At 28.5% G+C, this 25257-nt stretch overlaps 3 protein-coding genes across 3 annotated transcripts in view; 2 read left to right on the forward strand and 1 right to left on the reverse strand.

The window, feature by feature from the left end:
• Positions 1–295: 295 nt before the first annotated feature.
• On the forward strand, positions 296–1679 carry LOC123298436 (NADH dehydrogenase [ubiquinone] 1 alpha subcomplex subunit 2). The gene is made up of 3 exons (XM_044880438.1): positions 296–463; positions 525–631; positions 1569–1679. The coding sequence occupies exons 1-3, from the start codon at positions 384–386 to the stop codon at positions 1652–1654; spliced, it is 273 nt and encodes a 90-aa protein (XP_044736373.1). The 5' UTR covers positions 296–383; the 3' UTR covers positions 1655–1679.
• A 90-nt stretch (positions 1680–1769) lies between these two features.
• LOC123298353 (probable pseudouridine-5'-phosphatase) lies at positions 1770–4726 on the reverse strand. The gene is made up of 4 exons (XM_044880339.1): positions 4548–4726; positions 3981–4199; positions 2755–2987; positions 1770–2050 (listed from the first exon to the last, which is right to left on the reverse strand). The coding sequence occupies exons 1-4, from the start codon at positions 4600–4602 to the stop codon at positions 1850–1852; spliced, it is 708 nt and encodes a 235-aa protein (XP_044736274.1). The 5' UTR covers positions 4603–4726; the 3' UTR covers positions 1770–1849.
• A 3933-nt stretch (positions 4727–8659) lies between these two features.
• The window catches only part of LOC123298034 (glypican-4), a 214522-nt gene continuing 197924 nt past the window's right edge, over positions 8660–25257 (forward strand). The window contains exon 1 of the mRNA XM_044879908.1: positions 8660–8829. Within this exon, the coding sequence (XP_044735843.1) occupies positions 8694–8829 (136 nt within the window). The 5' untranslated portion in view covers positions 8660–8693. The remainder of the gene's footprint in view (positions 8830–25257) is intronic.

A 25257-nucleotide genomic window follows, 5' to 3' on the forward strand; every position in this document is an offset into this window, starting at 1 on the left:
GATCTATCAACGTTTAATATACGTGTATATAATATCATTCAAAGGAAAAAAAGAAGAAAATATTGAAATTATTATTAATTATTATTATTATTATTTACTAATGAATAAATTATAAATTATCTATTCTACTTTATAAATTTATCTATACTACTTTATATATTTGAATTGTACTAACTTCATCTACTTGTACTCATCAACAGCTAACTTCGCAAATACTACTTACAGATGACAGCGCGGCTGGTGGCTGAAAAATGAACTAATGCTTTAGCGCGTATTGATCGTTCTCCTTCACTCTAACCTCCATGATTTTTCATATAACAATTACATAACCTTTTTTTGTCAAAAGCTTTTAAAAGTTTTAATAAAAAATTTATTTGTAAATAATGGCAGTAAGATTAGGTGGTCGATTGAAAGAATTACGAATTCATTTATGCCAAGTTGGAAAACAAAGTGAAGGTGTTAGGTAAATATATTATATTTCTGTATAGTAAAAATGATGTTTTATGAATGTTCTTTTTTGGCAGGAATTTTGTAAAAGATTTGTATCCTCAACTAAAAGAAAGTAATCCGAAGTTTCCAATATTAATCCGTGAATGTTCTGGTATTAAACCAAAATTATGGGCTCGTTATGGTAAGAAAAGTAGAATAGTTTTTTCTTTTTAATAAGCGCTTGTTAAAATAAGGAACTTCAATGTTATAAAGGTCAGAAAAGCTAATTGAAAGTCTTTTTAAAGATCTGCAATGCAGATAAAATCAGTTACGTAAGCTTTACTTTAAATTGATTTGCGACCACGGAGATAAGACAAGACGTCTCCGGGTGAGAGATGCTATCTGTCAGGGCCAGCCACTACACAGAAAGCCCACAGCTCCACGGGGATTTCTCCCAGAATTGATGGAACCAAACATTCTGAACTTGACGCCCTGTAGGTTTCTGCAGGTGCAAATAACAAGTATAGAAGTTTCATATTCCATACAGCTCTCCAAACATAAATCGAATGGTCAGAAGTTGACGTAATTTTGAGATTGAAATATTATTTTCTTTACCTTTGCTATCAATCATATTTATCAACCTTGCGGTTTTAAAAATTCTTCATAAATATTTTAATTACTGAAAAAAGTTTATTACGCTAGGGGCAAATTATACTGATAACAGTTATCGCACATCAAGGCTCATTTTTTTGTCATACATATATCAACATTCTTTTAAAATTGCGCTAGAATCGGAATTAATGACGATTGACTATGACTTACTTCTTGTTTTCGGCGTTCACATTCTAGTTCTTTTCATTTCAGATAATTGCAAATAATAATTCGATAAAGGGAAAGTGGTCAAAAATTAAAAAACTTTTCTTATTCGAGCGACGTTTCGATAACTTTAATGTATCCTTTTCAAAAACTACAACGGATAAAAAAAACAAATACGTACAGGAAATAAATTATTGTAGAGCTTGAAAAAGTTGCAAGAGGGCTATCGAAACGTTGCATGTTTAAAATATGTATATTAAAAAAAAATGAACATAAAGGATTAATTATATTGAAAATAATGCTCATCGATGTTTTCATTTCAGAAAAAGGACAAGAAACCTGTGTAAAATTAGATGACTGCAATGCTGCGGATGTTATGAAGAAAATCGAGCAAATTGCAAAAAATTAAAATACCTCCTAAATTAAAAATAATGTAGATAATTGTTGTGAAATAAGATGTTTAATAAAAATGAAAATAATTAAAAAATAAACTAAATATATTTTATTCTGATAAATTTTTTTCCCATGGTAGGTACACAATATAAATTTTTTAAATATATTTTTAATTCTTCTAGTTATCCATAGTAGTAAACTTCAAGATATATTACCCTGATTCTTCCTTGTCACATTTTGGGAACGGAGGTAAACCAAAATCTTCTGGTTTGAATTCTTCTAATGAATGAAGAACTTGTGTGGCTTGTTCTTTTTTATCGTCTGGGATACGAGGGTCTGGTACCATCACAACTTGCATTCCAGCTGATACCGCTGCTTGTACACCATTTGGAGCGTCTTCAAATACTAAACACTACAAGAAAATTTATATTTTTATTGAAACATGTTTTACTCGTTTACATGGGCGAAGGTGGTTTGACAAAAATGTTACAATCTGTTCGTAGAAAATCAGATATTTTACCGAATCAAGGAATGACAAGCCCATCTTGATTACTAGGATTTTCGCAGGGCCTGCGACAGGCCAAATTGTGTATAACTAAAGCTAGTATATTCGACTGTGTTCGCCTGAAACTTACTAGAGCACTTGACATTACACTGTCGAATAAAGTACGATCTTGATAACATGGGGATCTCTGATGATTCCACTTGTAGAGCCTCTATGAAGGACGAAGAAACCTTCATACATGTTATTTGGGCCTATAAAGATCTGCAAGGCACCAGATTCAGAATGCTTGGGTCTGAAACCTTGGATCAATCAATCCTGGGAGATATCTTGGCAGAGAAGCTATGGACTTTTGTGTAGCAACTGGCCCCAATTGAATCCTACAGCTTCGTCTGCTTAAAATAACATCTCTTACCCGAAGACGACTTACCTTCAAGTGACAGGTTCTCAAGGAGAGCACATAGAATCCTTGGTGTAGGTGCTAGGGGCCCATTTGTGATACCCTTCTTATGTTTTGTTATTAATAAACTAGATATTAAGTTAAGCAATTTTTGCCACAATTTGATACGTAACATTTTTAACAGACCACCTGTATATTAGGCTAAACTACGTACCGAACTAGGATCTGGACATTTTGGAAATCTACTAGCACAAACCAAAAATATATCGGGTGCTGGTTTACTGTCTTTGACTTCTGGATCAGAGCTACCACTAACTAAATGTCCAAATAAAGCGAATAAATTCTGGTGATTTTTTGTTTTTATTGCAACGCTGTCAAGACCAGATGAAGTTGCCACGGCAATTGGAATGTTGTGCTTATGTAAATGCTTAATTAAACGTTCGGCACCTAAATATTACAACAAATTTTAATTACGTAATGGATTTTACATGGAAGCATCTCGATGAACAGTGAAAATTTTGAAGTGAATCGATACAATTTACGCTGGGGTATTCCCAAATACGAGGGGTGTTTTTTCCTTTATAAACGATAATATCAGTATGTCTTTCTACGCATATTTGAGATTCATACAAAAACCTCCTAAAGTCAGGATTCTCGGCCAAAAATTCTGCTTTTTTCAAAGAAAGCAAAATCATATCTTGATAATTCCAATTTTCCGCAATTAATTGTCCTAGCGTAGATCGTATTCGGTCTTCGTAGATACTTCCCTTTAACGATTTAGGGTGAGGTTATTCGGACACTAACTAACACTTGTTTAGCGCCAGTCTGACGTTAACATAATTTGGAGTAAATGATAAGCGTGAACAGAATATTTAAGTAAAAATCCCGCAAACACGTGCTAACTCGATCCCATTAAAGGCAAGGCTAACCCGTGGATCATTGTATAAATGCAATCACAGGGAATACTATTAATTTTTCATCACCTTTAACAATGGATTCGTAATCTACGTAAAAATGCTTTCTTTTGGTTTTTACCTGACGTTTTAGGAAGTTTTTATAGAAATTTAAAATTAGGTTCTTATAGGAGTTTTTTCATTACCGGGAACTCTCCCAACAATGAATTAAATTGGATATACTTTTTGGGTTTTCTTGAAGCGACAAAGAATTTTGATATTATCCCAAATTTTCAAACGTACATAGATACCTGTCATTAAAGATGCTTTAGCCAATACTTGTAAGTACAAATCTCGATAATTGTTTAAAAATTTCTCTTCTGTACATTTTAAACTTAATTCTTTCACAAAAAACTTTTTAATATCTTTTTCCCGCCTTCCAAGTACTTTCAATCTCATCTCTTCAGGATATTTTTTACCATTTTTATCCGCTAGATTCCCTAATATCATGTCATAAACATGATAACTATCTATAAAATACATTTACCTGGCATTAATCCTGGATTATTCATTAGCTTCTTGTACTGTTCTTGTAATTGATCAATATATTCCTGGGAACTTATCGGTAACTCCAATGTTTTTACAATATAATCGGCTGCGTACTGTTGTGATGTACCCATGATATCCAATTTATGGTGAAATAAATATTCTTTGCCATATTGATTACAAATTGTATTAATTGCCACCGTGTATAAAGTTTCGGTATCTAAAATTTTTATAATTTTGATCCAAAAATAAATTTTAGAAAATATTCATCTTACAAAATTAATTTTGTACCTAAATGAGGAAATTTTTATATAAATTTTGAGGGGAAATCATTTCAAATGCAGCATTTATAGATATTTCAGTTGCGAATGTAAAATATCGGAAATATCGGAAATATATTAATTTTTTAATGCATATACGTTGCAATCAATAATTAAAATTATTTCTATCTTATCTTTTATATCATAATTATATGTAACTCGTTCGTTACCTGTTACGAATTTTTGAAAAATACGGTAAAAACATTGGTTAACCTGAACCTACAACTACGAAAATTTAAAAACATTACCTAATATCAGCCCATCCATATCAAAAATTACATGTGTAACCTTTTTGAACTTCATTTTTCTAAAAACTTTTTATAATTATCTTTCGAGGTTGAATGGAAAATTTTCACTGTGTATTTGTCAAAGTTATAAATGTTTGAATGTTCTTCACGTCGCACATGCGTTAGCTTAAATGAAATGAAATTGATTGTTAATTTTTATTATATATTCTTGAGCGTACATGGTAAATTTATTGCTTCGTTTATCATTTTATTTTTAATTAATTTATTATTGATTTTTAACTTCTTCAAGGTAATCTACTTGAAATTTACTACTTTCTACTCATTTTGTTTCCATTATTTTTATAAATTTTTTTGCAAATTATTTAGTTTTTTAAATTAACATTTATGTGGTCTAACTGGTCTAAGTACTGTGAATTTATTGAGTATGACAGAAATAGTCATTTGTTTTTATTTTAGCTGAGAGAGATAATAATAAATGAATTATTTTATTTTAAGGTAGCTTTTTATAACTAAGAAATTATTTTATTTATTAATTAATAGATTTTTGTTGTACTATTTAAAAATATTTTTCATAATCAACTGTTGATAACTGCTGCCACGTATTATTTAGTTTCGTGGTGTAATTCTAAACTATTCATTTGTAATTCAACATAGTTGCCCTCTAGACAAGAGTAGTGAAACTAATCAGTAAACAGTAATTGGTTTGGAAATTGGCTTTAAGCTAATTTTGTGGCAAATTTTTGGATATTCATGGATTAGTTGAAAAACAATTTAAAATGCATCAAAAATCATTGAAATAATATTTCCGATACTGTTTATAATTGTTATTCTAATATATATTATATACTTTGGAATTCGAAAAAAATGAATGCAAGAATGCAAAAAAACAAAATAAAATGTTGTTGAATTTTTTTTATATGCGTATAAAACAATCAAATCCACATGCGCAGAAAATATTTTAATAAGTTTATTTATATAAATCTGGTTATACATAATTTTAAATTGTAATAACGATTTTAATAAATTTATAAACAAAATTTGCATATTTAATTCCAATTAAAATATTTAGCAAATTTTTGTCAATAAAGTTTATAAAATCTAGACCTTAATTTAAATAACTTCTTTTATATTTATAATGATATTTTTTTTTCTAAATTTGGTATTATATAAAAAAAAATTATTTGAGATTTAATTAAATTGAAGAATTTAATGAATCATTTGTTATGAGATCTAAGATAAAAGTACTACTGTACTGTTTCTTGTGATGAATGAAAAAGGAAAAATTTCAATACGAAATAAAAAAAACCTTTTGTGGAAGGTATTTATTTGTATTTATTGATATTTTAGTAGAATGATATGTAACCACCTTTAAAGTGGCGCTATTGGTTGTATTATATTGTCTGTGTTGAAGTGTACGTAACTTATTCACAATCACACATATACATGTAAACAAATACAGCCATACGTACAAAGAGTACTATCTAAATACAGCTGGCCAGGTTTATCACCTGTAAGGTATGCTATTAGGCATACACTTTTTAAACTCGATGTAAGTGGTTAAAGATCACGAAGAGAAAAAAATGGTAACTAATACTATAGAAATATGATAATAAACGTATTAAAACACTTATAAGAATAATTACGATAAAATATGCTATAAATACAAATAAAAAAAAAAATCATTCCAATGATGTATTTGAATGATTAAAAATTTTATGGCAACGTGATTGTGAGAATAGTTGTTAAAAAAAAAAGAATTAATTACATTTTACATAGTAAACATTATTATGAGCATTATGAGAATCATTGTCATAGTAATCAGTGTAGTGATTCCCATATTTCTCGATAACTTTCGGCTATTTATTCATACGTATGTGGTAGTACGTGTACATTGCTACGAAGTTTTTATCTGAAAATGTTATTCTCACTTTATAATTTTTAATTAACAATTGTGACTTGTAACAGTTGTAAAAAATTGAAAATAGCATTTCGATATTGCATAACGGAGATTATCAATAAAATCGATTAATATAAATCTTATGATTCAGTATAATTATGACAGTCAGTCTCATGTTTCAATTTTTAATCTTCCATTTATTACATAGTAATTATTACTATAACGAAGTTTAGAACCGACGATAAGAACTGTGTTACTATGGTATATAGTAACCATTCCTATATCGTCATTGAAATCATTACCATTTTTTTCTCTCCGTGATATAGTCTAATAAAAATTTTGATAGCACTATCCTACTAACACCGAGTGTTAAAAATGTAAGATCTAGACATTATACAGAGATTTAGAAAGATTTTTGAAGGGGTAAAAAGAACGAATTTTTTTAGTACTTCGAATATTATACTGTTCATGATCTCACTTTTTAGCTTGTTTCACTGCCTACTATCGAACATTGGACTTTGAAAAATACGAAAATGAACGTCAAGTTTCTGAGATGCCGACTGAAATTACCCAATAATTTCGTATACGATTTTAGGTTACATATCCAAAACCACAAGAACAATCATTAAATGAACCTGGAAAATAGTTTTATCCTTATAAACTAGATAAGAAATGGTGATATCGTCAAAAATTTTGTATGGAAAGCTTTTATTTCGGAACGATTTTACAGATATGATCTTGATAAGTGTAATGCTAATTACCCGTTTCTTTCTTGGATGCTAATTACTTCTAAATAATCCTCACACGAAAATTTGGTTGATTTTTTTATTGAATGGCAAGTTTGATATTGACCAAAATTGTTCCGGGATAGTAATCGTTCGTTGAAAATTTTCGACGAAATTTTGAAAACTACATGTTCAGAAGTCAAAATATCCCAATTTTTGTATTTAAGGATCAAAATTATTCTAGATAGTAAATATTAACCAATTGGAAACAACAAAATTAGCCCAATTTTTCGCTATTTTCTTAAGAATGAAAAAAAATCAAAAATCACCAACATTTTTTTGTTTCGCCAATCAGATTCATCTAACGATTAGGTGAACAGTTTTTGAAATATCGCTTAAAATCCTATTCGCACCGTGCGTGAGTTTTATAGGAAGCGTTTCCATGGTGACGATACACTACTTTAATTATAGAATTGTATGGATGCATACATATATAATTGTATGGATTGCATTTATGACTGAAATTGAAAATTTAATATTATTGTCTCACAAATTTAAATAAATAATTATGATAATTTACATTTGAAAAATTATATTTGTGAAATTTGATTTCTTATTTTCACAATTTTTAATGCATTAAGTTTAATTAATTAGTGTTTTTCAATAATTTTAATTGGACATTTTCTATAATATTAACATGTAAAGAATTGCAAATTAGTCATAACAGCCTCCTTTAATGCCAAAATTTTTCATTGGAAGCGCTGGCATCGTTTTTATTGTCCCTACCATGACTACGCACACAACGAATTCGATCAAACAAGCTGGCTGTTTATATTTTTTGGATCCTAGTTATACTAAATAATCATAGAAAGATATCGAAATATTAATTGTTGTGATTTAATACATTTCTTCTCAAGTACAGACACAAACGTGCTACGAATGACAGCTGTCCATGTTAATTTAACAACAAACGAAGATTTTATTTGGTACTCCTTACACATATGTGTATTGTAGACAGAAGGCAGCTGACTCGAGACAGAAACATCGGAGGCAAAGAGTATTCAGAACACGTTAAGCCGGTAGACTATTTAGATGAATGATTCAGTACTGTTTTGATGTTCGTTAGGGGAACATTGTATCCATTATTGTCGTCGACGATATAAAAAACATTATTTCTTATGTTTTCTCAAATTTGTATTAATTAAAAAAAAAAAATTCATATTACCAAAAAAATGTCATGTATTTTGTGCCTTTAATTTAATTTCAAACAAAACAAAGCAAAAAATAGTAAAAATATTGTTTATAAAAAATGAAATTTATCATTCATCACACAGGATAATTAAAGAAACAAAAATTATTTAAAATAAATAAGAAAATAAATAAATTTAATTTAGTTTTTTCTTTGTAAACAAAAAAAATATGGCTGTGATTTTAAATAACTTAGTAATTAGTTATAATAAACCAATTATTAAAAACAATATGAAAAAATTAATTAATAATAATTGTTTAGTGTTTTGTTTAATTATGTGTATTGTTAGTGTGTTTTTAACTGTTGTTGAATCAGCAGCGGGAGTGGATTCAAATAGTTGTGCTAGCGTTAAAGTACGCTTTGCAAAACGAGGGTTTGCTGTCTCCGAATTCCCTGTAGATCTCATTGAAGGTAAGTTTTTCCTATTTTATCCCCTTCGTGTACAAAATGTAATTTATTTTCCAACCCTCTCTAAAAAGTAAAAACGTCTATGAAAGACAATACACTAATGTGAGAATACACATCTTTTAAAGTTTTGTGGTTATTTGTTCACCATTTAAACCGCAAGTTTAGTTTAAAGATCGATTAATTATTGTTATAGAGAAGTATAGAATTACAAAGATTAAGATTTAGAAAAGTCATGGAAAAGATTTTAGTGGATTTAAGTGGTTAAAAGCTTAAGGTCTCGTGGCGCAACTGATAACGCGTCTGACTACGGATCAGTAGATTTTAGGTTCGAATCCGGGCAGGATCGTTAATTAAATTTAATAAACATGGATAATTTTTAAGGTTATTTGCGCACTACTGTCAATTTGTATAAAAAAAGTGAATATTTTGTTGAACTATGAAAGATCTGGTAATGATCTTTTTTGGTAATAATTTCAATTTCTGGAGTACCTACTGTAATGAAAATGAATACAATGATAGTGTTCGTATAACCTTATTATTCGATATAATAAGTTCTACTTATCTGTCAATATCTAGGTTTAAAGTTTTTTGAAAAATGTGTTTTTAGTAGTTTATCGAAATGCAAAGTTATCAATAAGGTAGTCTTGGAGAGGAGGTCTGTGAACAGGATACCCTGACCCCAAGTACACCGAGGAGTATTTCTGACATCATATTTATAATCAACCACCTCGAAAACTCTCGAGAATCGATTTTGAATGCATTTCGGGACAAATTTTGAGAATTGTTCTGGAAATGAGCTCTGTGACCAGGATGTCTTGATCTACAGGTACACTGAAGAGTATTTTCAACTACATATTTGTATTACAACCAAGTCGTCTTGGTAACGTCACAAGATTTATCAAAATGCATCCCGTCGATGCAGAAGAAAAGTGCGTAGAGAGTGTATAGAATGTAAATAGGTAACAAATTTTAAAATCGATCTCAAATGCTCTAACGTTATTCGAAGGATTGGTTTGAGTGCCCTTTGTGGAACCAAATTTATACATCTTACCTCTTTAATACTGTCATTTTGGGTCTTATTGGGCGCAAAAAATTGCCCCCTTGAAAGAATGCATATTTTTCCAATTTTTGTACATTGAAAAGACGTTATAGGGATTACTAAAATCTTTCTTGCGAACTTTCATATTTGGAAATACATTGATAAGATTTGAAAAGTCTAGATTTCTTGCTTCTGCGTTTTCAATAGAAATAAGATTTCAACCTTTCTTGTCCCATAGTACTTCTCAGACAATTTTTGATTCAATTTTAAAAAGGATCTTTCTTCGCTTGCTACTATGGTAGGAATAGTTAGAAATAAATAACAAGTAGTTTATTTCTGAGAAACTACTTGACTTGTTTTTTTTTTATGTTTGTTACCTCATAACTTTCGACTGGGTGAACCGATTTTGATGATTCTTTATCTGTTTGAAAGATGGTGCTTCCCGTGTGGTCCCATTTCATTTTGTTCCAGTTTTGACAACGGCATCCATGAGAAAACCATAAAAATCTTAAATTTGCATTAAGTATGCACGACAGAGGACGAATAACTCAATATCACGCCAACCGATTTCGATGATTCTTTTTTTAGTGACAAATTAGTTAGTGTACTTCAGATTCACTAAAAATTACAAAATAAAAAAAACTTTTAACGAAAAGAAAACCGACTTCAAAAGAAAATCTTTTCCAAAATAAATTAATATGCACTATAAAGTAAAAAAATAACGAAAATATAATGTAGTTAAAATTATTGTTGTTATTTTTGGAGTCGGTGTCAGTCAAGCTGATGTTGCAAACTGTTCTGTCACAGTTGGCTGACACCGACACCAAAAATAACAATAATTTTAACTATATTATATTATCGTTATTTTTTTTACTTTTTAGTGCATATTAATTTATTTTGGAAAAGATTTTCTTTTGAAGTCGTTTTTCTTTTCGTAAAAGTTTTATATATATTTTTTTTTAAATTGTGAATAATCTTATCGGTTTATTGGGTCCCCTTTAGAGCCGCGGGCCTATGTTCCGTGGAACACCCTCGTGCTTACGCCACTGTGTACTACTGTGTTATTTAGGTATGTCACGTCTGATTAGGAGTCAGATAATTCTAGATTCGAATCCAAGCTGTATCCAGTTTTTTTTAATTGTGAAGTTCTTATCAGTTTATCAAAACACTTAAAAGATTAAAGTTTATAAATTTAGCATAAATTTAACTGCAAATAATCTCTTTTTTTGAATGATAAAAGTAAGCTTGCTTTACATTGCAAATCTAAGAATAAAATGATTATCTTTGAAGTGTTATTTACAAACTAAAATGTGTGTAGTTTTTTTTGTAAGGCATTAAGGCACATGCTACCTGATACCCTCTGACATAAATACAGGTATTTATAATACTTACCTTTTTTTTATGCATAATATTTGTGCTAATTTTAATTTTTGTAATTTTTTTTTTGGGGGATTTATATCGGATACAAAAATATAGGTGTTACAAATTTCTCTTTTGAATTGATTTAAAAGTACTTAAAGTGATGAAATGTCATGTTTTTGTCAAAATTTTGTTATATTTTTTGACAATAAAAATGTATTTAAGTGAAGTTTGAGTTTAAGAAGTAGGGAATTCCCTCAATTAATAATAATAACAAATCTTGAAGGATAAAATGAAACTGATATAACTATAAAAATTTTAGTATTTTGGAACTTGTCCAGAAAGGATAAGATAAAATTTTGTGTGTTTACGCTAAAGCAGTAAAACATATTTCCAGAAATCGAAACAATCGAACAATTCAGTGCCATTCTATTAAATTGGAAAAATTTTTTCGTGTCGGAATTGGATAAAATTAAGTTTCTAAGGTAAATTTGACCCAAAAAATTAAAAAATCGAGTTTATTTAACGACAGGAAGGACTGTTTCCGAGATTTGAACGAAAATCGATCCGATTATAGCTTTATTTCAGAAATTATACTTCTAATCGTAAAATGAACCCCATTTTTGAATTTTTAGGGTTAAAATAACCTTAGATATTGAGTATTATCGAAATCGGAAACAATAAATTTTTTTCGATATTTCGACATTTTTCTTAAGGGACATTCGATAAATATCCCTTGAATCCCTTCAAAAAAATCGAAAAAATCGGAAAAACTTTTTCGTGTCGGAATTGGATAAAATTAAGTTTCTAAGGTAAATTTGACCCGAAAAATTAAAAAATCGAGTTTATTTAACGATAGGAAGAACTGTTTCCGATATACCGGAAGAACTGCCCACGAATTATCGGTCAAAACATAACCTTTACAATCTTTCGAAATTTCGATATTTTAATCAAAAGTAGTCTTGACCATATTTCTTTTTAGACAACCCATTACAGGGATACTTGTTACTATATTTTACACTTTATAAAAAATAACTTTCATTGAGAAAGAGTTGGGTGAAGGTCAACCCTAATTCGGCTCTTGTACTATAATGCTTATACATACCTATTTTATTTATCATTAGTGTAGGATTTCGAAAAATAACTTTTTAAATTTTATTGTATATTATCAAAACTTTCTTTAAGAATTAAAAAATTTTAATTTCATCACTAATTTGACCCTGGGCCAAGCCACCTTAATAAATGTGCGATTCCACTAACTGTCTTAATAAAGTATGCCGAATAATAATGCATTTGATTTAATATAAGGTAGTTCAAGAGGGTCAAATCGTGCCATTGCAAATAATATAATCGTGACATTTTTTTATATTAATTTATTTATAATATATTGTTAAATTACAATAATTGAATTCAAAAACTAAATGGTAAAGTATGAATTAGACGTAAGTCGTTTGAGATTTTATGTCTTTTTTTTTTTATTCAATTGAGCTGAGAATACACATGCTGTTTAGTAGTATCAAATACCGTTACTTTTGAGATAATTTCAGTTAAGTATTTCAGGCCAATTTTGGATAAAAAGCTTGATTTTTTTTATATGTCTAAATCAATTCTGAAAATTTTACGGGAGGTTATTTAAATACATAAATGATTTCAAGGCATATATAACAGTGTTTTTATGATGAACTATGTTATAACTTGACAATATAAGACGAAAAGTAAGAATAAAGTTTTTCGATATCCGAAGTAAGTATCAAAATATCGAAAATTGAAAATTTTGTTTAATTATTGAGCTTCCGATATTTTGAAAACCAAAGCAGATATCAAAAAATTCTTATTTTCCTCTACATTCATGAAGTTATAACAAAATTCATCATCAAAGTTGAAAATAAGGTACATTTAATTTCAACGACAAGGCTAAACTTACCTTGGCGCTCGTACTACCTTAACTAAGAGCTTCTGTAAATCACCAGCTCATCGAAAGAGTTTTTATTTTCCAAAACAGCGAGTGTTAAAATTTGTTCGGAATCCTAAGTAATGTCTTACGGTAGCTAAATAAAGTAATAATGTTTTAACGCCTGTAGTAACAATTTTTTTTTTTTTATATTACTAACAAACCATGAATAAATTTTCTATTAAAATTTAATGATTTTGTTCTGGTCTTAAACTGAAAACAGATGAAGGAAGAAAATAATAAAAGACATTATTTTACGCAAATATTGTTTGTACAAAGTGGTTCATATTTTTTTTGGCAGTTGGTATACTTGTCTACCGAGCAATGAGGCTTTGGTACTCGACCTTCCGTTTATACAGTACTCTTGTGATTTTTTCTCTAGCCGCTTAGTTTTCGAAATAAAAATTCTTGAAAAATAAGAATGCAATATTTCGAAAAATCGTGTTATATTTTTCAATCTCTTACGAAGGAATTCGCTTAGCTAACACAGCTCCTGCGATATGAATTTTTATTATTGAAAACATTCGCAATCATTCTTGATTTTAATTAGATAAATAATCAGAAAAAAGTCTAAATTACTTACGATAAAGATGTATGGATTATCCTGATACCAATTTATCTTTCGTTAAAATTTGAAAATGTTCGAGAATATAAGACAAGATTTGAAATTAAAATTAAAATCGATTGATAAACATGCACTTGCGATATAAGCAGTTAAATAATTTTATCTATCTATCTTTTTCTTGCAAAACAACTTTTGATAATATGTAGTCTCTATGGCAGTCGCAAGTTATGACGTCACAACGTGCTATTTTCTTCTCTTTCTATTAGTACATTTGAAATCTTCATATTTTCGTTGATTTTTATTTTATGAAAAAATTGTTTTCACACGATGTTTTAACTTGATAATGAACGTGGATTGTGGCAATAAAAAAATTAAAAAAGGGTTATTTCGTTTGACATGTATTTCATTTGACTCGTATGACTGCCGGGTGGAAAGTCTTTGTGGAACATTCAGTTTCTACGTTGCGTTGTGTGAAAATAATTGTGGTTTTTTTAACGTAAGGTAGTAACTTAGTCAGTTTACTCTATACTGCAACTACGTAGATGTAGTTATTTATGTGAACTGTATAGTTTATATTTATTAAAAAACTCACATATGTTCTTTTCTTCATATAAATAAAACATTTTGATAAAAACTTTTTACTTTTCAAACACAATATTCAATAATCATACTTACCTACTCATTGTGTATCATTATTATTTCTATAGGCTAAGATAATAATTTATTTCCGTAATCTAGATCACTTGAAAGAAGATGCAAATAAAACATTTATAGCAAGAATTTTGTACTCATATTATATTTTGGAGTTTAGTTAATCGTACATTCTCGCGGGATTTTTCGATTTCATGGTATAAACGTTTTCTGTAAACTATGATCGCACAATATTTTAAAAAACTTTTAAGTCAGCCGTCTAAAGGACGTTCCTAAAAAATCACATTTTCTTAGGTTCATCTTTAAATCGTGTATATGCATTCTCATTAAAGCCCTTTATAAGCAGGTAAATCTTTTAATATCCCTTACGGTGTTAAATTTATAGATTGGAGCTGTTAAAGTTTGCGCTTTTAACATATTAATCCTACATTGAAGTGTTTTTATACCATGTATATATGAAATATACATAGTATATTAAGTTTAGTCCCAAGTTTGTAACGCTTAAAAATAATGATGCTAGGAAAAAAATTTTGTCATAGGTGTCACCTAATAAAATCACCTAATTAGTCCATTTCCGGTTGTCCGTCCGTCCGTCCGTCTGTGGACACGATAACTCAAAAACGAAAAAAGACATCGAGCTGAAATTTTTACAGCGTACTCGCGACGTAAAAAGTGAGGTCAAGTTCGTAAATGAGCATCATAGGTCAATTGGGTCTTGGATCCGTAGGACCCATCTTGTAAACCGTTAGAGATAGAACAAAAGTTTAAATATAAAAAATGTTTCTTATCAAAAATTAAACAACTTTTGTTTGAAACATTTTTTCGTAAACATCACTGTTTACCCGTGAGGGCGCCAATTAGGCGGAAATTTTATAATATGTACTATACTTGATTATCAGTTATGTATGTGTTACATGCTTGTATGTGTAATGTGATAAAGAAATCAACACTGACTATGCATGGTATTTCAACAATTAACTCAGTTAATTGTTTGTTTTCACTTGTTAAAGGTATGCTTTTTGCTAATTTAGAAGACTAATATTCATTAGTTAAAAGCATGACAAATATTTTCCTATAAAAAAAAATTATAACAAGCGGCACTCGTTTTTCCATAAAATACATTTAAAATGATGAAATGAATGGCATTTGTGTGTTGTTTCTTCTATAAGTGATTTTCTCTAAATGTATAGGCATCATTTTTTCAAAAACTATGGTATAAATCGAAAAATTTTACGGTTAATTTACGTCTCAAGTTCTAATAGAATCTACCCTCAAAATTTGAAACGTAAGTTTCGAATATTTGCTCAGTGCCACTTTGGTTTGATAGAACTATACATATATACAGTGTGTCCCCGGATAGAGGTAACTATACTTGTAAATTTTCTTATTTTGCATTTTAAGAAAAAGAGTCATTCTTTATAAAAAGTTTTGTTTATTCTGAAAAGTATGTAGGTATATTTAAAACTTCTTAATAATGTACAGGTTAGCCAAAAATTTGGTATCATTATTTTTTTTTTTTTTGGTAAACTACCCCTCCTTTTTATAAGTTGACAAAATGTTACTAAAAAAAGTTACTTCGAAATTAACAATTATGTCTCTATATAAAATTTCAAGAAGAAATGTTTATACGAGATAATAAATTTTCTTTTTAATTTTCAAGCTTAGTCCACAAAAAAATACACTCTCGAATAGTACATGTTAATTGATTTGTTATTATTTTCTTTGTTACGTTTTTTTATAATTACAGCTTTGGTTCAAATAAACATGATGCTATAATTAAAATACACGGATCTTCTTGATATTTTGTATAGAGTCATAATTGTTAATTGCGAGTAACTTTTCTTAGTAATATTTCGCTAATTTATAAAAAAGAGGGGTAGTTTACCAAAAATAAAAATAGTGATTCCAAATTTTTGGCTACTTTGTACATTACTAAGAAGTTTTAAATATTCCTACATACTTTTCAGAATAAGCAAAACTTCTTATAAAGAATGACTTTTTTTCTTAAAATGCAAAATAAGAAAATTAACAAGTATAGTTACCTCTATCCGGGGACACACTATATATAAAATAAAAAAATTCGTAGCGCAAGGTAGGCTCGATGAATATTTGAAGAAATTTTTCCAAAATTCCATCATCTGTACGAAAGCAATAGCTCCATTTCCTTCGGCAATTCGCTAATATTATCTTTTACACAACGAGTAGTGTATTACAAGATGTGTATTCATAACAGCGATATATATTATTTTTCACATCTGTCTTATCGACGGACACTTCCTATTCAGGAAATTGTTATTATTTTTAATGCTATTTTGGTACCTATTATAATTTAACGTACCGTGGTTTTTTTTTACTTCTTATTTCTTATAAATAAACCATCATATTTGTATATATAAGAGGTCTTTCTTTCTTAGGTTTTAAGAAAAGGAAACAAATATAATTAAGATTTTTTACTTCGCGATGTTAAATTGAATTTTATTTTAAAATTTTAATAAAATTCAATTTTTTTATCTCTATATATTATAAATGCGAAAGTAAGCATGTTTGTTTGTTTGTTTGTTACGCTTTCACGCTAAAACTAGCCAATGGTTTTTAATGAAACTGTACAACAATATAGCTGATATATCAGAATAACACATGAGATATAATTTATAAAGATATATTAATAAAAAAATTAAAAATTAATTTAATTTGACATTACCATAAATTATAAATTTCTGTAAAAGTGGTCATTTTCCATTACCATAAATTACAGATTTCTGTAAAAAAAGTCAATATAAAATATTTCATGGCCATCTTTTCTGATATACTCAATGAATAATTATTTCGAATATTGAATAATACATTATTTCGAGTGTTATAGAAAGGGATTAAGCGAGAGAAATCTTTATCAATCTTTACTTTTAAACCCAGCGAAGCGGGTGGATATCACTCTAGTTGTAAATAAATGCGATATAATAAATGTGAAAAACAACTTTCCTTTGCTTTTTCACTTTATTTTATTTTAATCATTCGTTTAATTTCAAATTATTGAAAAATTCTAAAAAAAAGAACCTTAGTATTTTAGAATCAAATTTATTAGAAAAATAAATCCTGACTGATTTAATAGATTGACTGATAATAGAATATCAGATTCAAAAACTACAAATGAAATATTATTTCAAAGTTTTATCGTCTATATCGCTTTTTTCTTAAGATAAAAAATTAAGATATTAAGAAAAGTCACTATATATCAACATTTAGCTTGTTTGTGGCCGCAAAAATAGAAAAGTAGTCGATGGATTAACTTGATATTTTGGCAGATCGTTGCATTTTTACCTAAGAGTGTTTATATCATTTGTATCCCAAAACTCCCACTGTAAAAGAAAATTATTTCATTATTAAAGAGTGTTGTATCCGTTTTTCACACTACTATTGAGGTAGGATACATCAGCGCGTTTTTTTTTACGTGGTATCCCCTATAGGCTTAGTCCACGATCTTTTCCTTCTGTTTACGTGCATTCGAGTACATTTAAACAGAAGAAAAACATAGATATTTATCCAATTTGCCATGACTGGAACATAACAAATTGGATAACATTATCGCAATTCCTAATTAAAAAAAAAAATATAACACAATCTCTAAATAGTATCAGCCACAAGTATTTTTACCATCAAAATCAGTTATTTTTGTTTTCCATTCAGGGTCAACTGTTCCATGGAATCACCTTTCAATTCTTTGCATCCGACATGGGATATGTTCCTAAATCAACTTAAAATGTGTTCAAAAACTAACTAGGCGTTCAAAATCTTTTTTTTTTTTCAATAATGTTTTAAATTTACATTTTTCCGACAATTACCATTACTTTTATTTGTTTATTTAAAAAAAAAAGTTTTCCCTAACATGTAAGTTTATATAAAATTAAAGTTTATATATGATTATGTAAACAGCATTTAATAAATGGCGCCAGTTAAGATAAAAATACTTTTTTTGTGTGTGTGTATATATGTAGAAAAAAGGAAATATTCAAATTAACCCGATCATCTTAGTCAAAATAAGTTATCAACCTCGGAATCTAACGAAATAAGCTGATTTTTTGTACAAACCTTTATTTTGGTACTACAAATGCTGCCTCAAAAGTCACATGTGTCTGTCGTTACATATTCAAGGTCAAAGGTATCGAAAATCAGTTTTTTTGTGAATATCTCGTTTCTTTTGCCTTTCAGCTTATTAACATTTATTATAAAAGTTGTAGAGGATAGAATTTTCTACAAATTTTTCTTGAAACTTTTTTTTGTATATTGAACCGTTTTTGAAATAGAGAGTGCAAAAGGTGTTGCGCTCAGCTTAACGTACTTCAGTGCTGGGTCTCTATTTATAAATAGGTATTAAATAATTATTTAAGTAGTATTTAATGATTAATTATGGAAAAAAACCGCATAATAAACTGGGATTCACGATTGACTCTGACTATAATGAGGTTTTTATAATAAATGTTAATACGATGGAAGGAAAAAAACTGATTTTCGATACCTTTGAGAATATCTAACGACGCGCACGGGGGATCATATGTGCCTTTTAAGACTACATTTGTACTATCAAAATAAAGTTTTGTATAAAAATAGAGTATTCCACTATTTTTGAAAAAGTACCACAAAATGTTGATTTTGCTAATAAAAAGCCACCAAAAATTTATTTCGGAAAAATACACACGCTTTCTTGCCAAAAACTTAAATTAAATTTTAAACCTTTTTTAAACTGTCAAAAACGCGGGCATCCAATTTGATGACGTAATATCGGTATTATTATACGAAATAACACAAATAAGTTTGACAGATATATTCATAGACATCTGATTATAATAAATATAAATACTTATTATCTATGGATATGTTATACCCAGCTGTCTACATTGAAATAATTGATGGTCTATGACTCATACCGCTATGACATCACAGCAGGGCTTACCCGCGTTTTAGGTCACGTGATATACAATTTAAAAATTACGATTTTTAATTTTAATATTTTAAAAGAAAAAGGTGCTTTTATGACTCGAAATCAGAAGATTTAATTATATTATACCATGTATATATGAAATATTCATAGTATATTAAGTTTAGTCCCAAGTTTGTAACGCCTAAAAATAATGATCCTAGGAAAAAAAATTTGTCTTAGGTGTTCACTAAATCACCTAATTAGTCCATTTCCGGTTGTCCGTCCGTCTGTGGACACGATAACTCAAAAACGAAAAAAGATATCGAGCTGAAATTTTTACAGCGTACTCAGGGCGTAAAAAGTGAGGTCAAGTTCGTAAATGAGCAGCATAGGTCAATTGGGTCTTGGGTCCGTAGGACCCATCTTGTAAACCGTTAGAGATATAACAAAAGTTTAAATGTAAAAAATGTTCCTTATCAAAAATTAAACAACTTTTGATTGAAACATTTTTTCGTAAACATCACTGTTTACCCGTGAGGGCGCCAATTAGGCGGAAATTTTTTAATATGTACTTTACTTGATTATCAGTTATGTATGTGTCACATGTTTGTATGTGTAATGTGATAAAGAAATCAACACTGATTATGCATGGTATTTCAACAATTAACTCAGTCAATTGTTTGTTTTCACTTGTTTTTACATAAATTTTAACTTTTTTCAAATTTCATAATTTGTTTTTGACTAACGATAACACCTTATTCAGCTTATTACTTTAGATTCCGAGATCAAACCCTAAGATGATTGGAGTAAATCGAAATTGTTCTTATAATATTATTATTATTATTAAGTAAACATCATATTTTTAAAAAATATTATGTAAAAATGTTTTATGTATTTTTTTTTTTACACTAATAAAAAAAGATCATAAAAGATAAAAGTATATCATCTTACACAAAAAATGTTTAAATAACAATTGACTTACCCGTATTTGTTTAAGACCGAACAGTCAAGTTAAAGTATCTTAAATTATATTTACTCAAAAAATACCAAAAAAAAAAAACTGATTAGAATGTATAATGTTATTACTCAAATAAATAGTTTTTGAAATAAATAAAAAATCATTGTCATAAAGAAACAAGTGAAAAAAAAAACAATTGACTGAATTAATTGTTGAAATACCATGTATAGACAGTGTTGATTAGTCTAAAACATTATATATACATACATATCACACATACATAACTGATATTCCCATATAATACATACTATACAATTTACGCCTAATTTGCGCCCTCGCGGGTAAACAGTGATGTTTACGAAAAAATGTTTCAACAAAAGTTGATTATTTTTTTATAAGGAATATTTTTTACATTTAAACTATTTTGCTCTATCTCTAACGGTTTACAAGATAGGTCCTACGGACCTAAGACCCAATTGACCAATGTTGCTTATTTACGAACTCGACCTCACTTTTTCCATCCTGAGTACGGTGTAATTTCAGCTTGATTTTTTCGTTTTTGAGTTATGGAGTTGACAGACGGACGGACGGACGGACATCCGGAAATGGACTAATTAGGTGATTTTATGAACACCTATACGAAAATTTTATGCGTAGCATCAATACTTTTAAGCGTTACAAACTTTGGACTGAACTTAGTATACCTTGCATATTACACATAAGCATGGTATAAAAAGTTTTGTATCTTTGAAATTAACCATAGTTGTTTATTAGGTTGTAAAAACAAAAAAATCGATCTCCCAAGGGAGATTCGAAAACCTATTTTTGGGCGTTAAAACAATTAAATTTTTTTGCGTGCTATTTGCGTGCTATACACTTCAAAACAAGAACTTGTGGAATAAATTAATTATTATTTGCCTAATCGCTAATTAATGATTGATCAGTATAAAGTATATACATATATTGATATTGACTGTGATTTTACAAAATGGTTCTTACAAAACTATTTGACCTTTCGACTTAAATATGTATTGTTTTCACTTGTTTTTTACCGCCAAACAATTTTTTTTTAATATCCAGATAATCGACTGTGGAAAGTGCATTGGCTAGAAAAATGATTAGATATTTGAAGAGAAGAGCACATTCTTAATTATCGAAACTTCTGTGATTAAATTTTTTTTACAAAGACAAATTAAATATCTCAAATTGCATCTTTCGATTTTCAAGGTGAAAATACTAACTTTCAATCAGAAAGTTAGAACTATTAAAATAATTTTTTATAAGAGAAAAGAGAGTTTTCCACCAATAGCGTGAAAAAAACCACCACTTTCTCCACCAAATATATTGAACAAAATAAGGCCAGCGGGGATGCCCGTTTTTTTAATTAATATGTAAATACTACATTTCTATATCTTATATTGTAATACGGGTGGATATATTCGTAATGTAATTTCGAAATAGACTTCTAGATATTAAATTAATTATTTTATTTTCTATATATTGTATATTATAGACAAATGAATTATATTTATATTTCAACAGAAAAAGTAATCAATGACTAAGCCCCATCAAAATCATCACGATAAGAACTGAATTTATTGTATTTATTTCTTCTTGGTTTTAACTTCGCTTACTTGTTTCTGTATGAGGTCACGTGGTGTTGGTATTGCAGTTGTATTGGTTATTTTATTTCTTTTTCTGTGTTATGTTTTGCAAGTATGTATGTATATAAAATTAGTCATACTTTTAAGAAAGAATTTCGATATAACATTGTAAATTTATATGAATATCTACAGTAAAACATCTTCTAAAAAATTCTACTTAGAGGGTTTGAAGCTTGTTAACTAAGTTTTATTCAAATCAAACGGAATTTTTTTTCGATTTTTTGCAATTTTTTTAAGGGGTTTTTAAATTTTTTTTTTCGAATTTTGATAAAACTCAGTTAACAGTATAATTTTGATCCAAAATATTTAAAAATTGGGTTTATTTAGCGAATGAGTTAGTAGTTTCTGAGAAAAACTATATCTCAGATCGATTTTCGACGTTATTTCGAAAACTACTCGTCCAAATGTTAAATGAACCCGATTTTTGCTTTTTTTTTTTTTGATCAAAATTACCTTATAACATTAATTTTATCCAAATTGGAAACGCTAAGTTTTTCTCGAATTATTGGAATTTTAAAAAAATCGAACATATCGAAAATATAAAAAAAAACTTTGAACAAAAAGAAAACCGACTTCAAAAGAAAAACTTTTCCAAAACAAATTAATATGCACTACAAAGTAAAAAAATAAACGGTAATATAATGTAGTTAAAATTATTGTTATTTTTGGAGTCGGTGTTAGCCAAGGAAACATCTCTGACAGAACAGTTTGCTACATTAGCTTGGCTGACACTGAAACCAAAAATAACAATAATTTTAACTACACAATATTATCGTTTTTTTGTTTACTTTTTAGTGCATATATTAATTTGTTTTGGAAAAGTTTTTTTTTATTTTGTGATTTTTAATTTTAACACTAACTAATTTGTCACTAAAAAAAGAATCATCGAAATCGATTGGCGTGATATTGAGTTATTCGTGCTCTTGTCGTGCATACTTAATGCAAATTTAAGATTTTTATGGTTTTCTCATGGATGCCGTTGTCAGAACTGGACCAAAATGAAATGGGACCACACGGGAAGTACCAGCTTTCAAATAGATAAAGAATCATCAAAATCGGTTCACCTAGTCGAAAGTTCTGAGGTAACACACATAAAAAAATATACAGTCAGATGGATAACCTCCTCCTTTTTTGTTTGAAGTCGGTTAAAAAATCAGAAACATTTTGATTGAGCTAGAAAAACGATATTTTGCAAAGAAACGGCATACATGAAAGAATGCTTGACTTTTATTTTAATATCCCAAGTTATTTTAAAAATCATTTTAAATTGTTCGAATTTTCAATGGAACTAATTTTCGAATTATATTTTCACCATATTCTCAAACCACGCAGTTTTCGTGTATATTATAAAAAATAATATGATTTTAAAAAGTTTTTAATATGTAGGCGTTCATTTTTCCAAGATAAATATAAATTTTGCATATAATTTTTGTGTGAATTGCGTGTTTATAACACTTTAGATCAAGTTTAAACGGAATACATTGAGTCACATATTAATTCTATATGGTCGTATGTAAGTCACGCAGTTTATCAAAAATTATGTACATATTTACTACTGGCTGTAAATATTTTTGTAACGGTGTTGTAGGTGAAAATAATGAATCTTTAATTTGTACCATTCTTCATTTTATAGTATTTCTTCATTTCATAGCCTTGCACTTACTTAAATTTTGGAATTAAAATATTCGCATCGTGCGTGAGTTTTATTGGAGGCGTTTCCATGGTAACGATACACTACTTAAATTACAGAATTGTATGGATGCATATATAAATTGTATGGATTGCATTTATGACTTACATTGAAGATTTAATATTATTGTCTCACAAATTTAAATAAATAATTATGATAATTTACATTTGAAAAATAATATTTGTGCAATTTTGATTTCTTATTTTCACAATTTTGAATGCATTAAGTTTAATTAATTAGTATTTTTCAATAATTTTAATTTGACATTTACTATAACATTAATATGTAAAGAATTGTAAATTTGTCGTAACAGCCTCCTTTATCGCCAAAACTTTTCACTGGAAACGCTGGTATCGTTTTTATTGTCCCTACCATGACTATGCACACAACGAATTTGTTCTAATGATAAGTGTTTTGATTGGTTGATTATTACGTAAACAAATACTACTTGTGATATTTACAAAGTTTTAAAAACACTTGAGAAATTTTTTGAATATGGAACTCTACGACACTCCATTAAATTACCTTTTCCATAGAGCCTTCTCCAAACGGAACCGATTTTGCATTCAGAATTTAATGAAACTTGGCATAGTTGTCCATTATTATATCATAATTAACCAGTTAAATTTTTAAGGGCCTTCAGAGAACTGAAAATCTGTACGTCCAGTTTTGTGAAATAAAATAAAATCTGTTATTTCCCATAAGGATCAATGTTAAAATATCTTTTTTTCAGTTCTCTGAACGCCTCTAAAAATTTAACTGGTTAATTATGATATAATAATGGACAACTGTGCCAAGTTTCATTAAATTCTAAATGCAAAGTCTATTACAGATAGTACTACCTTAATTGAACAAAATTTGACTAAACATATTTCCCCACAGAAATTAGATTATTTTTGCGTATCAAATTTTTTCAATTGTCTTTCGCATTATTTTATAAATTTTCATCACAATAAGTTTTCTTTAATATCATTTACATAATATTGTTATCTTCATATGTGATCGTTATTTAACCCTGTTGTTCTAATTATCATATTATATGGGAACCCTGTGATGTGTAATAAATTACATTAAAATTAAATGTATTAAATTCAATTTGGGTTGTTTTAACTCCACAGTCAATATAATATATGCATATATAGAGTGTGATATAATAACGACACAGCTTCTAAAGTGACATTTTTAAAATATGCATCTCGAGTCATAACAAGACATGAGGTGATTTATTTTCTGACAGATTGACGGTAAGCTAATCCCGCAAGTTTCTTTAAATTTTTTATTATACCATATATATACAGTATGTTCGATTTACATCTAGGCATATAAATATCACGAGTATGACAGAGTCCATGCGTTAAGCAATGCATCTAAGTAAGAGGTTTTATAGGTGCTATATGAAATTGCAAAAATGACTTGTATCGTGGCTTATCTGTTGTAGTTCATCTATTCAACTAAGAAACTCCTACTATCCAAGCGTCTTACAGCTATCTCAACGCATATCGAAGCTTCAACACACTCTCTAAAATTAAATTAGTGAAATTTCACTAATTTACAGTGAAATTTCACTAATTTTTTTAGTTGAAATCCAGCAACTTATAATTAGTGAAAATTCACTGATTGATTCAGTGAAAAAAGAAAT

Source organism: Chrysoperla carnea, chromosome 1, assembly GCF_905475395.1.
Source record: "Chrysoperla carnea chromosome 1, inChrCarn1.1, whole genome shotgun sequence".
Lineage (NCBI taxonomy): Eukaryota > Metazoa > Arthropoda > Insecta > Neuroptera > Chrysopidae > Chrysoperla > Chrysoperla carnea.